This window comes from Micropterus dolomieu, linkage group LG09 (genome assembly GCF_021292245.1).
Source record: "Micropterus dolomieu isolate WLL.071019.BEF.003 ecotype Adirondacks linkage group LG09, ASM2129224v1, whole genome shotgun sequence".
In the NCBI taxonomy this organism is placed as follows: domain Eukaryota; kingdom Metazoa; phylum Chordata; class Actinopteri; order Centrarchiformes; family Centrarchidae; genus Micropterus; species Micropterus dolomieu.
The window spans coordinates 13,981,806-13,995,936 of record NC_060158.1 but is presented as its reverse complement, the minus strand read 5'-3'; the positions used below and the strand labels follow the sequence as shown (position 1 = coordinate 13,995,936).

Below are 14,131 nucleotides of genomic sequence, written 5' to 3'. Positions count from 1 at the left end.
ATGAATATCAAGTTGTGTGCACTGACATCACACGTGCCAGCACACCAGACTCCTGTTACCATGCGCCATATTCTTGATCTTCTACTGCATCATGACCTGAAGAAAAGCCAGCTTCCCTCGCAGTGATGTCGTCACCCGTGCAATAAACTGTCTCTATTGACATAAGAAATTAATAATTGAGTTTGCGTCTGTTTATTATTGCTGAGCCATTATTTTTTTTTTTTTTCCTTATGCCGCAGCTCATATTACATAGCTGGAATTAATAGAAACATGAAACGTGGCACAATAACTGGAAATGATATGCAAGTGTGTCCAGAGGATGGCGCTAATATTGAAAAAGGCACACCCCTCACAATGAGTCCGATTGAAGTGAAATTTCTCACATAAGCCCACTATATTATTGGGCTTTATGGTCCAAGACGCAACCTCTGGACATAAAGCCCACCATAATGGATTTTTTGTTACCAAGCATAACGCAAAAAAAGGTCACATACATATACTTTTAGGCTTTTGACTATCAACACCAAATTTAGGATAAGTAAGCTCAGGGACTGAGACACATTTATATTACAAATGAGCAAGATCGGCGCCATCAACCAAAATTATCTTTGCACAGGGCAGGGCTTAGCAGGAAATTGACCATAACTCCTCAACCCTTTATCCAATCAGCATAAGTCAGTCCTTGACAGTGACATGTCGCCCATTGCCAGGAAATACGCACATACACTGACTGAGAAGGAAAACCTTTGTATTTTGAACACATCACTGGTGTGTGCTGTCTTGGCACTACAGACACTAAATCTTTGTCTCTGCTAAAATTGCAGGTGAATCATTTGTTGGGCACATAAAGTAAAGCAAATCCTAACCTTTTTGAGCGACAAAACAAAAAACGATTAATCATGAAGTAATATTTGTCTGGGAGGGAACATTCCAAAACATGTACTAAAATTTTTATTTGTCAAAAGGTCTTCATCTGTACAGTGACCAAAAAAAATACAAACAGGGGGTTAAATTATTCTCACTATAACAAACTTGAGTAGATCTTAAGATGTTTTTTTAAAATCAGAAAGAGAGCCCATTTCTGCAGTCTAAGATGGATTACGGTGGCATTGGTGCTCTCATAGGAACGCGGGGCAGGACACCGGGGGGCCTTGGAGGCATTGGAGGCCCTCTCTGGAAGCCAAATGGAGGACGAGGTGGAAGGCCTGCACCGTAGCCAGGTGGAGGCATGGGAGGAGGAGGCCCTCTCATACCTGGAGGCACATGTGGACCTGGGAGATAGAAAGAGGGTCATAATGTGATAAAAATCTTTATTGTTGACTATGTGGTCTCACCGCAGCCAAAGGTAACCATAGTAAACAGTATTTCATAAATTTAAGACTTATATGCAGGGGATCAGAGTTATGGTGAATAATGGCCAGTTTGGAGACACAAGGGATGAAAAAAATGCACTCTACCGAAATCATGAGTTTAAACAATTGTCTATTATATATTCTAGCTTTTCACTCCTCCATTCTAGGAAACCAGATTCACAATTTTTCCCGAAAACGTTTCACATGTTTTTTCACTTCATATTAAGATCAAACTTGTCAAATGATTTTAACTCTCTACAACATTTTAGCTACACAACATTGGATGCAGATCAAGTACGCCTTTCCAGCAACCCACCTCCAGATAAGGGTGAAACTGTAATTTGCACATATGGCTGGGCGATACGGCCAATAATGATTACAAAAAAATTTCATATCATTATTTCATTAAAGTTTAAAGGCAGATTTCTGCTCCTGAGTGAAAGTTGAAGAAACCAGATGGTTAATTGTGGTTTTTAAACTTTTCTTTATGATCAGGACATAAACACTTAATGCCAAACAGTGGATCCCTTATCAAATTTGAGGTAGGACATTAACTATTGTGATAAAATATTTTTTCAACAAATATGCGTAGTAAAATCAAGTTAAATCTTTTTTCAGTTCCTTTTCCTCAACAAAATAAATTTTAATAGAAAAATTAAGTGCTAATTTGTTTGTGATTAAAATTAATTTAATCAAATATTTATTGGCCATTTGTTACATTGTTATTGAGTACAATGTGTTAATTATCATTGTTTTATTACCCAACCCTAATTGTATGTTAATCTTACAAGTTCAAAGCAACTGTGCGAGATCTAATAACGTATTGGTCCCAATCTGTGTCAGACTGTATGATATCAGTGTTGAGGCATGTCAAATGGTGCAGTGAGCGTCTGGCGAATCGTAGCGCTACAGTGTTTAAAAAAAACAACAAAAAAATACAGATCAAGCCATCAACTCATGCCTTCCACAGGTGCAGCTCTCATGTTTTGAAAGTTTGGCAAACAGCAGCTTTAGTCATAGTGCTGGCATCTGACAGTGTCCTAAAATCAGGACCAAAACTTAAACAGTTGACCCTCTTTGATCCACAGAGCTCTAAATCAGCAGACCATCTTTTATGATAGAGGAACAAAGATTTTATAAAGCTTCTTGTCAATCGTTTCTTCACTATATGAAGTAGTTTTCAGCTATAGTGAAGGCTTCCATTACTAGAAAACATTAAATCTGTTTCTGCTCCACAACATAGATATGTAGAATTAAGGTTATCAGTTGTTCTTTTACGGACAATACTGCTTCTCCCCCAATTAATAGGAGGTAGTATTTGTAAGCTGAAGAGACTTATTTGACAACAAAGACTGGAGGAGACGCCACAGTGCTTACCCATGGGAGGTCCATACGGCGCTCTGGGTGGCATGCCCATAGGCGGGGGTGGGGGCATACCAGGAGGTGGCGGCGCCCGTGCTTGATTTGATCCTGGGGGAGCAGGAGGTGGGGGCACCATGCCAGGAGGAGCTGGAGGAGGCATGGGCATCTGAGGCATACCTGTTTAAGACAATGAGGCATGTTTGACACAGTTTGTAATGAGAAAGTGTCTGATTCCAAGTACCTGAGACTTATTCCTTTCCTTTAGTTCTTGAAGATATCCATTAACATCAATTACAGAAATTTGTGGACACACAGGCCAATTAAATATGGTCAAACTTCGGCCGTATATTTTTGCGTAAATTCCCACTTGCAGCCACTGTGGAAACATTTTAAACTTTAACAATCAATCACCTGGATGCATGTTGGCAGGAGGGAAGGGTGGTGGTCCGGGAGGAGGCCCACCACCGCCAGCCTGTGGGCCTGGTCCCCCTGCATTTGGAGGCATGGACATTGAAGGGGGCATTGATGGCGGCATCGATCCAGGAGGAGGAACAGGAGGAAAACCAGGAGGTGGCATGCCTGGCACAGACACAGGTCATATTTTAAAGTTTTCATTTCATATCCTGTAAGTATACAAAGTCAGCCTGTCTGTATTCTACCTACCTCAGCCTTTGTTAAAGTTTTTTAAATTTCATTAGTTTCTCATAAAGGGGGCTCATTTGTCAGCTGTCGTGTTCACTTTTAGCTACAGAGATCACCCAAGATCAAACTTCACTTACTGATGAAAGTAAGACCTGTTATCTACTCTCATATCCTCACCACATTCAACTAATCAAATCTATAACTATTAGGGGTGTTATGAGACACTTAGCTCACAAGACGAATTACATGAAGTGGAAATGGGTATTTATGTAAAGGGAAACAAAATTCAGGTGACAGTTCAAAATATAAAACTATAACAAAATACAATGCAGTAAGCCTCTCAGGCATTCTGTGTTGCTTTCCGATATGTTTCTCCTATAGATCAACTTTTCTTGTTTAATATCATCCTTGCTAATTCAGCATACATGCATGTGCCCTGAGCCCTGTTGTTTTTGTTCTCATTATTCTTCTTTCTTTCTTCTTTTTCTCCGCTAAAAGTGTTTGGACAGCAAAAACTGCTGCACGAAAACTCACCAAAATTACCAGGTGGGTTGCAAATTCCACCCACTACTCAGGCAAATAAAATGGCACTCACAGATCTCATGGTGGCGCTATAACTATAAACTTTATGTTTTTGAAACTTTGGCAGGATCATCAACGGACGTCGCTGATCAAAATTTATATCAAAGGAATTTTCATACATCAATCTGTTTTTTTCTCATAAAGTTTTATTTTTGTGTTTTTACGTACAATTTTACATAAATGCCCGTAAATCACAATTGGCTTACAATATTGTAACCAATCTTGACGCGTCTGTTCAGATGCTCGGTCCGAGCTTCGCTGAACAGTCCTGGGATGTTCTTCCACTAGAGTTTATACCTCGTGATTCGCTGCATAGAGTCGAACAAAATTTGGTTTGTACGATCTAGGGTCACTACTCAGTTGATTTGGTATTGATTGCTCAGAGTGGGCGTAGCTTATTACAACAAATGAGCAGGCTCTTTTCCAGGGGAGATGTTAGCTAGGTCTAACAGCCTTCACTTTTCCAGCCGTTGGGGAAACAGACTTTTATTAACGGACACACAGTGACCTACGCTGCACGTTTACTACCAGACTGAAACTTACTGCTAATAGATTCCTCCGCTAACTTTCACTGTCTCGTTTGCCGCTCGCTCGACCTCTCACACAGGATACACAGAGAGCTGCCAGGCGTCGAGTGTCACCATGCTCGCAGTGTGTGAGTTAAAATCATCACATGCGCATTGATATTAATGACTGTGTGACATTTTAGTAGGGTGGTTATTCATTCTGTAGGTGTCAAATACAGGGGCACACCGGTCTCTCTGTTGTGTGCGCTCGCAGACGGTCCGGCCGCGGCACTTCCCGCGAGTTCCGCCTATTGCGTTCCGTCAACATTATGTTATAATTAACTTTTAATAATCGATTTTTAGACATTTGTTAATCGATTCATAATCTTCCACGTCAGTATCGCGATGCATCTAAGAATCGATTAATTCTCCCACCCCTAATGTACATGTAATGATACTCTCTGACCTCAAGGTGATGCTGTAAAAATAAGTTTGCATTTTGGCAATTATCTCAAAGACTAAATTCTTTCATCACTTTAATCTCTTAAATCATTTGCATCTGTTCTTTCCTCTGAAAATGTCAAATGTTGCGTTTTTCACAACTTCACAACGCCACCTCCTTCACATCACATCATTGCCGCTTGCAGGTTAAAGTCCCAAACCGAGCAAGGTTGCACCTCAGTGTTTAGATGTTTAAATTGCATAACTCTTATTATTAATGGGATCTTTTCACATATGTTGATGAATAGTGGTTGAAAATTTTCTACATTACACTGCAGCGGTTGTTAAATAATGGGCAACTGAAAAGAGAGGAGCCACAGAACATCCAAATGTTTTAACATCTACCCTGTGTAACAGTATTTCATTCATACCTGGCATGGGCATCCCACTTCCCATTGCCGTCAGGACCGGCGTCGGAGCACTGGGTGGTGGCGGAGCGTCTGCGAACAGCTGATGTGGCCTGTCTGCCTGGGAGAGAGGGTTTTGTGCAGCCAGGAGTCGTTCTGCAGCCGAGCCATGACGTTCTCCCTTTGAATCCTTCTTGAAGGCATAGGACACTGTGATAGGCCTGTTGCAGAGATACTGACCATTCATGGCCTCAATGGCGGCATCTGATGCGTCAAAGCTGGCAAAATTGATAAAAGCATAACCCTTGGAGTTGCCAGTGTCTGGGTCTCGCATGATCTTTGGCGTCTGGAGGATCACGCCAAAGGCGCTGAATGTGTCGTAGAGCAGCTTCTCATCAATCTCCGGGTCCAGATTACCAATGAAGATGTTAGCACCCACATCCAGGTTTTTATTGTGTGCAGAGGCCTTATTAACTCTAATTGGTTTGCCATAGAGCTTTATCATATTCATGATTTTGATGGCATAGTCAGCATCCTCTTCACTGAGGAACTCAACAAAGCCATAACCTGAGGAGGAGTGAAAAGGGTTAGCTCCATGATTGATATTTATCTGCAAAAGGAATTCAGCAGGGACAGAAAAAAAAGTGGGGCTGTTTTTTGTGTTTTTTTACCTTGACTGATATGTTGCTACCTTGGAAAACACAGTTTTAGAGAATATTAGCAGATACTCACCCTGATGTTGGCCAGTGACCCTGTCTTTGGGCATGTGTGTGTTGACCACAGGACCCGCCTGCAGGAAAAGCTCCCATAGTAATGGCTCAGATACCTTCTCGTCCAAGCCGCCGACATACACAGTGGCGTCTAAAAAATTAATAAGAATTCAATATAAATTTCATTCAGTCCAGCTTTTAACCTTGGTTTGGGTTCAGTCAAAATAAAAGGCAGCGACTGCTGCCGCTAATCTTCCATTTATCATGTATAAATACCAAATGTGTTACTTGTTTTTCTTCCTTCTACATAAGTCTGGTAGCCTGCAGTGGAGATTTATTATCGTTTTTACATGCAATTGAATAAATGATGATTTACTATGATGAAATGTAACCTTATTATAACTAGTTTTGGATGTTATACGACCTGAAGTTTACAAAACATTTCTCAAAATAACATTAAAAACCTTCATTCTAGTGGCTAAGATTAAAGTTACACATACAAGCAATAGGATCATAGGATCCCTTTGCTACATACTAACTGATGTTGAATGAAAGCTTGTGGCGTTTCAGTTCTTTGGAAAAGATAGTTAACACCCTATTGAGATTACTCCACAATTTATAAAATATCAAAAATAATATTACACAATTAGTAACCTAATAGTCTGATATGTTGTCCTTTTACATATCAAATGCTGTGTAAAAGCACCTTAAGCGAGACCGAAATCTTGGTACTATCAGAAATAAAGTCTGATCATTTGTTAAGTCAGTGATCGCCGAGTTGTGCCACATACTGTTAGCTTGCTAAGCTAACTTTAGTTGTTAGCCAAAAGGACGTGTCTCTCTGCGTCCAATATGTTAACAAGAGTCGACACATTTAGAACAATCAAAACTCAACGCTACACATATGTTACTCTGCAGCAAAAACAGTAAGAAATTAAAATAAATATAAATGAAATGAATTGCTAAGTTAGCGGGAAGCCAAGCTAACAACTGAACACTTCCATGTGATCGACCGGTTGTTTACCACAAACTGTTAGCAAAACAGGCGACCAGAGACGCTCATAAAACGACAAGGTGAGCAGGCTGAGGTGTAACCCACAAGCAGATTCAAAGACGACCGAAACAAAAGGCTGAAACAGGTATAACAATGTTGCAGTTACCTTGGTTTCTCTCTGAAATTGGTCCCGCTGCCATGTTGAATGAACAACGCACGGCGAGCGTCCTTAACTGAGGCCCCGCCTCTTCCTGTTTGTGTGCCGGAGGCGGACGTAGTAATACAAAATAAAAGAATCCTTCCAAATATTTCTGCTTTTGTTTAAATAATCTTTTACTTTCGTATTTCGCAACAGCAAACTATTTGAGAAATTAGCTTATTCTTACTGAAAGAGGAAAGGTGGTTTTATTTTTCATTTTCTTCGTACAATATGTATTTAGGTTAGGCTTGGTTGTGGAGGTGAGAGATTATAGTAAGCCAAAGATTATTTGTTATGTTGAACTGAATGTGTTTCAACTGCATATCCACAACAAAGGCTATCATCCACACATCATCTGTTCTGTTGTTTTATCCATTTACCTGTTTGAACCTTAATTAAAAAGCTCAACAAGGGTCAGGGGCTGGAAATTAGCTTCAGCTAGATGCCCCATACTGAATTCATATTATCACTGAATTCATATTATCACTTGCATTACAATATTTATTTTTATGTAACAGTGTTCTGTATCTGTATTGTTCCTGTTGAAAAAAAACTTTAGTATGGAACCAGAAATTCATGTGCAGTCATAATATTAACACGTGTTGCCTGGAACAATTGCAAAGATCTTTTTTCTCTTTTTTAAATTTTCTGGGTAATCCATGTTACCTCCATCAAAACACAGCTGTAGCCCAAATGTGATTTGGAGCATGTATCCCTGTGTATACCACATACAACGTGTAAATTTCATCTTAAATTGTTTGTGAAAAGCTACTTTTTCATTAGTGTAAATTATGCTTGTACCACCATTAAAAAATATTATCCATTTACTTGATCCAAGTTATGTAGGTCCATATATTCACTCTTTTACTAAGCAGTGAAATAAGTATGACAAATGAATAAACATTTGTATGAGCAAATTTATTACATCATATAAATCTACTAAAAGTATAAACATGGAATATAAAATACTCATAGAAAATACATAAAATAAGGGCCTTGAGAAAACAATACTGTATTGAATATGAAAAATATTTAAAAAAAACAAAAAAAAAAACTTAATCAACACATGCATCAAAGTAAAAAAAAAAAAAGCCCAAGTGTTTTTATAAAATGGATAAGAAAAAATAAATTGTTTAAAAAAGCCTTAACTGATAATGATCACAAAGAAAAGTCAAAGGCATTTGTAAGAAGATAACTCAAAAATCACACACACAATACACATCTAAATTAGAAGAAAATTGCAAAAACACACAATTAAAGATCTCTAGCCTCATCCCTGTATATTTGAGCTTTAGCATGAGTGCACTGGTAGATCAGTATATTTTTAGGAACGATACAACCACTAATGAATTCAGAAACATATCTGCAGATGAGATTCTGTGAGTAGGCGTAAACCAAAGTGAAAAAGGAAATGTGAGATTAACAAGGTTGTATCCAAGCTGCAGAACTGTGAGGTCAAAGTGTTCACTGTATCAGTTCAAAGGCCTATTTTAAGTATTTCATGAAGAGAGCTGCAGGGTCTTTGCCAAGAAGACAACATTATTTAAAAAACATTTTCCTACTTGTGCTGCACACATATTTTGCAAGCTGAGTACCAAACAAACACTATATAATGATTAGAAAAGCATACCAAAGGTAGTAAGATTTAATAGATCCTTCATAATCTAATGTCATGTAACATATTTAAGGAATAGTTCGACAATTTGGGAAATACGTTTATTCACTTTCTGGTGGAGAGTCAGATGAAAAGATTGATATCACTACATATGTACTGTAAACTTTATGCTGCCATGAGCAACCAGCAGAGACTCTAGAAAGTTACTGGCCCTCGATGAATAGGCAAATTGTAATTTTTACACACTTATTTTTGTTTTTACAGATTAAAGAAATGAGAAATAGCATATGAACTTGTCAGTTTTAGGGGTGCTGGTAGGCAAATTTTATTACTGTTCAACAGGGCTAGGCTAACCTTTCTGTTTTAATGGTATACTAAGCTAACTGGCTGCTTTTTATGTAATGCACAGCAGACATGAGAGTGGTGTCAATCTTCTCAGCTAACTATCCACCAGAAAGCAAATACAAGAATTCCCCTAAATATCAAACTATTCCTTTAAGGTACTGTAACAGTAATATAGCATGTAATCTATATTTTAACCTTTACATGAAATGACAAAAAACATCATAAAGCAGAGTAGAACATACTTTAAAGACCTCATAAAATGAAATGAAAGTTTTGAGTTTTTTACATGTCAAACTATTGCATGTTACAATTTCCATAAAGGCACAATGATCCCAGGGAAGCGATACAAGAATACAATAATAAAATTGGTTCTGGCTCCATCACACTCCATCTCCGCTTCTTCTTCTTTTTTTCTATTTGCCGTCTCCCAATAATTTTGTGTAATCAGTTTCTGATGTTGACAATCCACCAGCAAGACAGGCCCTCCTGCTGTTTAACCCACATAACTCAATGCCCACAGTTCCCTCCAACCAGAGCCTCTCATTATCAATTAAACTCTCACTTCCATTACATGGGGTCTTTAAAAGACTACTCACTGAAAACCGTTCATGCTTATAATGTATTCAATACTTTTAGATAGATAAAGAAAAATAAAGATATCACATTTACAGTATAAACGAATTCAGGTCCTTCAACATAAAAAATATTTGAAAGGTGATAAGTGCGTGTTTCATACATTTTTGTTAGCCCGTGGACACACACTAGCACTGCTAACAAAGTTCCGAACTTCCAGTTCGTCAAAAACATAAACCACAAGTGCTGGTACTGTTTTGTATTGACTACAATAACTCATACATGATGAATCATTCATCAACTCCACATTTTTCCTCCAGTCACTACAGTGTTCATGCTGAGGTCCCGGGCCTACATTTTAGTCGACAAAGCAACAACTCCTCTTAACTTCTCCAGATGAACCACTTGACACAAACACAATCTGTATCACGAGAGTAATTCAATAGTCTAAATGTCAGCACTGCTTAACAGATCCCTTAGTTGATAGCACACTGAAAATATACATTCAGCTAGTGTCATGGTCACCAAGCGATCGATGAACACTAAAATAGTTGTCAGGAGCCTTCACAAACAAAAAGAAAAAAGATAACTTAGTGATGGTTCACTATCTGATTTTTTTTCTCCAAAAACCTGAGCTGCTGTCAGAGCAATCAGTCTCCTGCTGACAAGTACCCACAAATTATTACATGAGCCAATATGTATGTTTCATTTCTTATTTAAATTTTGGTATCATTTGAGGATTTCCACATACACACATGTCTCTTTGCTGTTCTTGCTGTGTTTGTGGCGACAAAATATTCTGATTATTCATGGACACAGGGTATTTGCCATCAAGGTTTAAAGACCCATACATTTGACCAGCTTCACTTGCCAGACTCCAAAATACTACGTGCAAGTAAACCCACCCAAAACATGAAAGAAACCAACTTCAGAATGATCCATACCCTGATCAAATGTGTTTGGTTTGATGGGTCATATTAACGTATGTCCTGTACATTCACTGATGAAAGGCAGGCTGTGTTTCTGTACGTCTTCTTTGACTAAATACTGTATGAAATAAAGAAATAAACAAACATGTAAACCTCAGTCAGCTGGTATGCCAAGCACGTTTACAGGTGTTTTTTTTTAAAGCACTGTAATTGTATCCTGTAATCACGAGGCACAAAGAGGTAACGGCTATAGCGGTAGGTGTGTGTTTTATGGACGGCTGTGCATACTGTAAGTCAAAGGACTGATTACCTGGTTCTCATAACAAAACACAAGAAACCTAAAAGTTCAGATGACATCACCTTTAAATCTATGAAGGGATCAATACTGTTACCAGGAATCCTATGGAGTGTGAAGGCATGTTTCCAAAATGGACGGTAGGTTTAGTGCGAGGGCAGGGTGGCAGTGTTGGCTGCACTGAGTTGGCCCACGGCTAACATCAGGATGTCTTTCTTCTCTTTGTAAAAACGCAGTTCTCTGCCCGCCAGCCTGGCGTCCTCCAGTTCTCGCTCTGTCGACGCCACCTCCTGCGCAATAGTGGCCGCCACGCTCTGTTCCCGGTTCACCCAGTCGGCAGCCATCTGAGTGCGCATGTCATCGTCCAGAGCCCGGTGGGAATAGTGAGCCAGCACTTCCTGCAAATAAAATAAGTTCAGCAGTGTCACAGAGGGAAAGCTAAGTGGTCTCGCCAATTCGAGATCAACACATGACTTCAGTAAATCTCTGTCCATGACTGGCAAAACTCTCAGCTAAAGGATCGTGTTTCCAATCTGAAGTAGTGAAGCAGCGCCAGAAACGATTACCACATTAAATACAGTTTCTTCTTGAAGTGTATTTCAAAGATTCAGTGTTTCCGCTCTCAATTACATTCAGTTAGTCGCAGTGGGCTGCCAACTCAGTTTTTAGCACCACAGCAGTCCCTGGCCTCATGTTACCTGACCTACAACTGCTCCCACGGGATTTTAAATGTGGTAAAAAAGAGAGCACTGGTATTGGATCAGTACTCGATATCGGCAGATACCCTGAGTTGAGGTATCAGATGTGGTATTGGGAAAGTAAACCTCAATTTGGTGGTGTCCTAATTTGAAGATACGTCAATGACAACCAGAGATTATTTTTAAAATCAATCTTTTAGGTAGCCTGTGTTAGAATTCGGGAGCTTGTTTTCCAGCTCACCCCTGCACTCTAGCAAGGCTCCCGCTCGTGGTGAGCAGAGAAAATGTTTAATCTGTCTGGACCGGTCATGCAATGCAGGGAAAGATTTGACTCTCTGTTTAGGAAACTTGATGAAAAAGTGATGAAAACTACTACTGTGCATGGATAACTGAACCCTCTCTGTGAGATATATGACAGTACCTGTCGGGAACACTGTCGTTCTCTCATGGCTTTGAGACTCCCGTTCCAGTGCAACAGCTGGAACACAGTCATCAGCTCCTGAAGCACAAACACAGCCAAGCCAGCAGTAATAAGGCATCAAACTCGCTTCAGAACACTCGATATGTAGCAAGTTCAGTATTGCAAAGAATGCATGCTTCCTTCAGACTTCCTGTTTCCTATTACTAGACACAGGGTTAATATGTTTTAGCCTCAAGCTCCATGCTATAAGTAAAAGATAAGCAGAAATATCGGAGTGTAAGATGTATCCACACGAAATGTTGTTTATTTGTAGAGGGGTGTCGCTAGAATGCAATTGGCATACAAACTAGACATCTCTTTAAAACATTTATTTGGTCTCTATCTTTACATCTAAATTTTATGTATGCAAAATCCAGCTCAACAAATGCAAAACACTTAAAGACAGCACCTGGGCTCAAACTTCGCCAACGTTAATTCCACACTATTTTGGTGTGTCTGAGTAGCATAAAATGCTACACGACACAGACATTCCAGAGGTTTAAGCACCTGAAACTCCAGCATGGATTTTCCTTTGTTGGACTCAAGCATGAAGCGAAATGCCCCAATTCCTGTGTTGGGATTGTCAGCCTCTTCTCTGTTTCCCTGAAAACAACAACAGCTAGTTAATTAACAATTGTTTGTGCACACAACAGCTCGGCAAACACTGGATTTTTGGGTGAATATAATGATGAGAAAATAATGAAGAGAGGATATCTAAAATGTGTGTTGTACACAGAATTAAACATTTTTTGGTAGTGGGGGTTGGCTGTAATAATAATATATGATGTATGTTTCCATGAAGAATGTCCAAAAGTTTCTTCAGAGATTTAGGGCAGTGGTTTACATTTACGACCTATACATCTATGTAAACCATTTTATACAGAAGCCACCTTGGAAAAAGTGTGAGATTTTAGGAGGCAATTCAAGGCAAACTAATCTTCCTTAATGTTCTTTTCAAAACATCAATTACTGGAATGTGTTGTGCAAACTTTCAAAACATCTACTGTGCTGCAAATATTCATGTGTGTGTTGCCAACTGTATTACATATACATACATATTAAGTCAGATGCACTACTTGCATATCTTACATGTGTCCATGTGGTGCTATACTGCAGATATACTGTTACTTTGCTTCCTATGGACTGACTGTAAATTTATTATACGTAACTTACATTGAAGGAGGCCAGGGCCTCACTGACGCTCTTCTCAATGAAGTCGTCTGTGATGCGACGGGAGGGGTGTTCATTGAAAACTGAGTTCATCAGAGCAATCTTGGCAGCGCTGCGCCTTGCCTCCGCCTTGGTGGGACAGAACTGTCAAACAGTGAAGAGAACATGCATAAGCCGTCAGATACATTCAGAAATACAAGATATACAGTCAGAAAAGCCAAAGACAGCCAGTGTATCTGTGGAGTAAAGATAGCAACAGTGTGCACAGACCATAGTGATCTGTCTTGCTGTCTTGAGTTTGCTTTATATTGGTAACATGGCACTTGAAGGACCATTTTTCTTACAATAATCGTACAGAATGAAGGGTTTCTTCATAACACAGCGCATTCATTGATGTCCATTTGTCCCTATTAAAATTAAAATTTAAAAAAAACTCCTGTTATCATGCAGACACTGTACCTGGAAACTTCCGAAGCAGCTGCCTCCGGGAAGACTAACATAGCAAACATATGGAGGGCTGTTGGATGGGACCATTTCATAAACAACTAGAGCTCCGTTCCGCAGGTCGGCCCCTCTGGTCAGCTTCATCTGCCAAAACTCCTGTAAAGCTTCCACCACGTTTACTGCGGGGCACAGAGATAAAAGCAGCCTCGTCACATTGTGGTATATCAACACTTTCTTTTATGAAAAACCTCCACTTACGTAAAAACATTCTGGTTTCTAGAAATCTAAATACTAAATACTTTAAGTTTGCATTTAAAGTGCCACTAGTTAATGGCTGTGCAACATCCTCTCTAAACACAAAGGTGAAAAGGGTGGAGAGGGAAGGGGGGGGGGGGGGGGGGGATCCA

General features: G+C 39.4%; 3 protein-coding genes across 3 annotated transcripts in view; all 3 read right to left on the bottom strand.

Moving 5' to 3' along the window:
• LOC123976789 (CUB and sushi domain-containing protein 3-like) overlaps positions 1 to 14,131 on the bottom strand; it is a 309,765-nt gene that overhangs the window by 225,874 nt on the left and 69,760 nt on the right. The window lies entirely within an intron of this gene.
• On the bottom strand, positions 939 to 7,256 carry sf3b4 (splicing factor 3b, subunit 4). The gene is made up of 6 exons (XM_046058056.1): positions 7,163 to 7,256; positions 6,025 to 6,153; positions 5,317 to 5,859; positions 3,126 to 3,293; positions 2,730 to 2,891; positions 939 to 1,271 (listed from the first exon to the last, which is right to left on the bottom strand). The coding sequence occupies exons 1-6, from the start codon at positions 7,194 to 7,196 to the stop codon at positions 1,099 to 1,101; spliced, it is 1,209 nt and encodes a 402-aa protein (XP_045914012.1). The 5' UTR covers positions 7,197 to 7,256; the 3' UTR covers positions 939 to 1,098.
• The window catches only part of lix1l (limb and CNS expressed 1 like), an 8,714-nt gene continuing 2,677 nt past the window's right edge, over positions 8,095 to 14,131 (bottom strand). Inside the window, exons 2-6 of the mRNA XM_046058057.1 lie at positions 13,740 to 13,903; positions 13,284 to 13,424; positions 12,618 to 12,713; positions 12,072 to 12,149; positions 8,095 to 11,350 (exon numbers count right to left, since the gene is read on the bottom strand). Coding sequence (XP_045914013.1) covers positions 11,099 to 11,350; positions 12,072 to 12,149; positions 12,618 to 12,713; positions 13,284 to 13,424; positions 13,740 to 13,903 — 731 coding nt within the window. The 3' untranslated portion in view covers positions 8,095 to 11,098. The remainder of the gene's footprint in view (positions 11,351 to 12,071; positions 12,150 to 12,617; positions 12,714 to 13,283; positions 13,425 to 13,739; positions 13,904 to 14,131) is intronic.

Bases quoted from the DNA above. Each gene is read 5' to 3' on its own strand.
- sf3b4 (XM_046058056.1), bottom strand. From the start codon at position 7,196: ATGGCAGCGGGACCAATTTCAGAGAGAAACCAAG. The intron at 6,154-7,162 runs GTAACTGCAACA...TTAATTTTTTAG, and splicing joins AATTTCAGAGAGAAACCAAG to ACGCCACTGTGTATGTCGGC. The intron at 5,860-6,024 runs GTGAGTATCTGC...ACTCCTCCTCAG, and splicing joins GGTCACTGGCCAACATCAGG to GTTATGGCTTTGTTGAGTTC.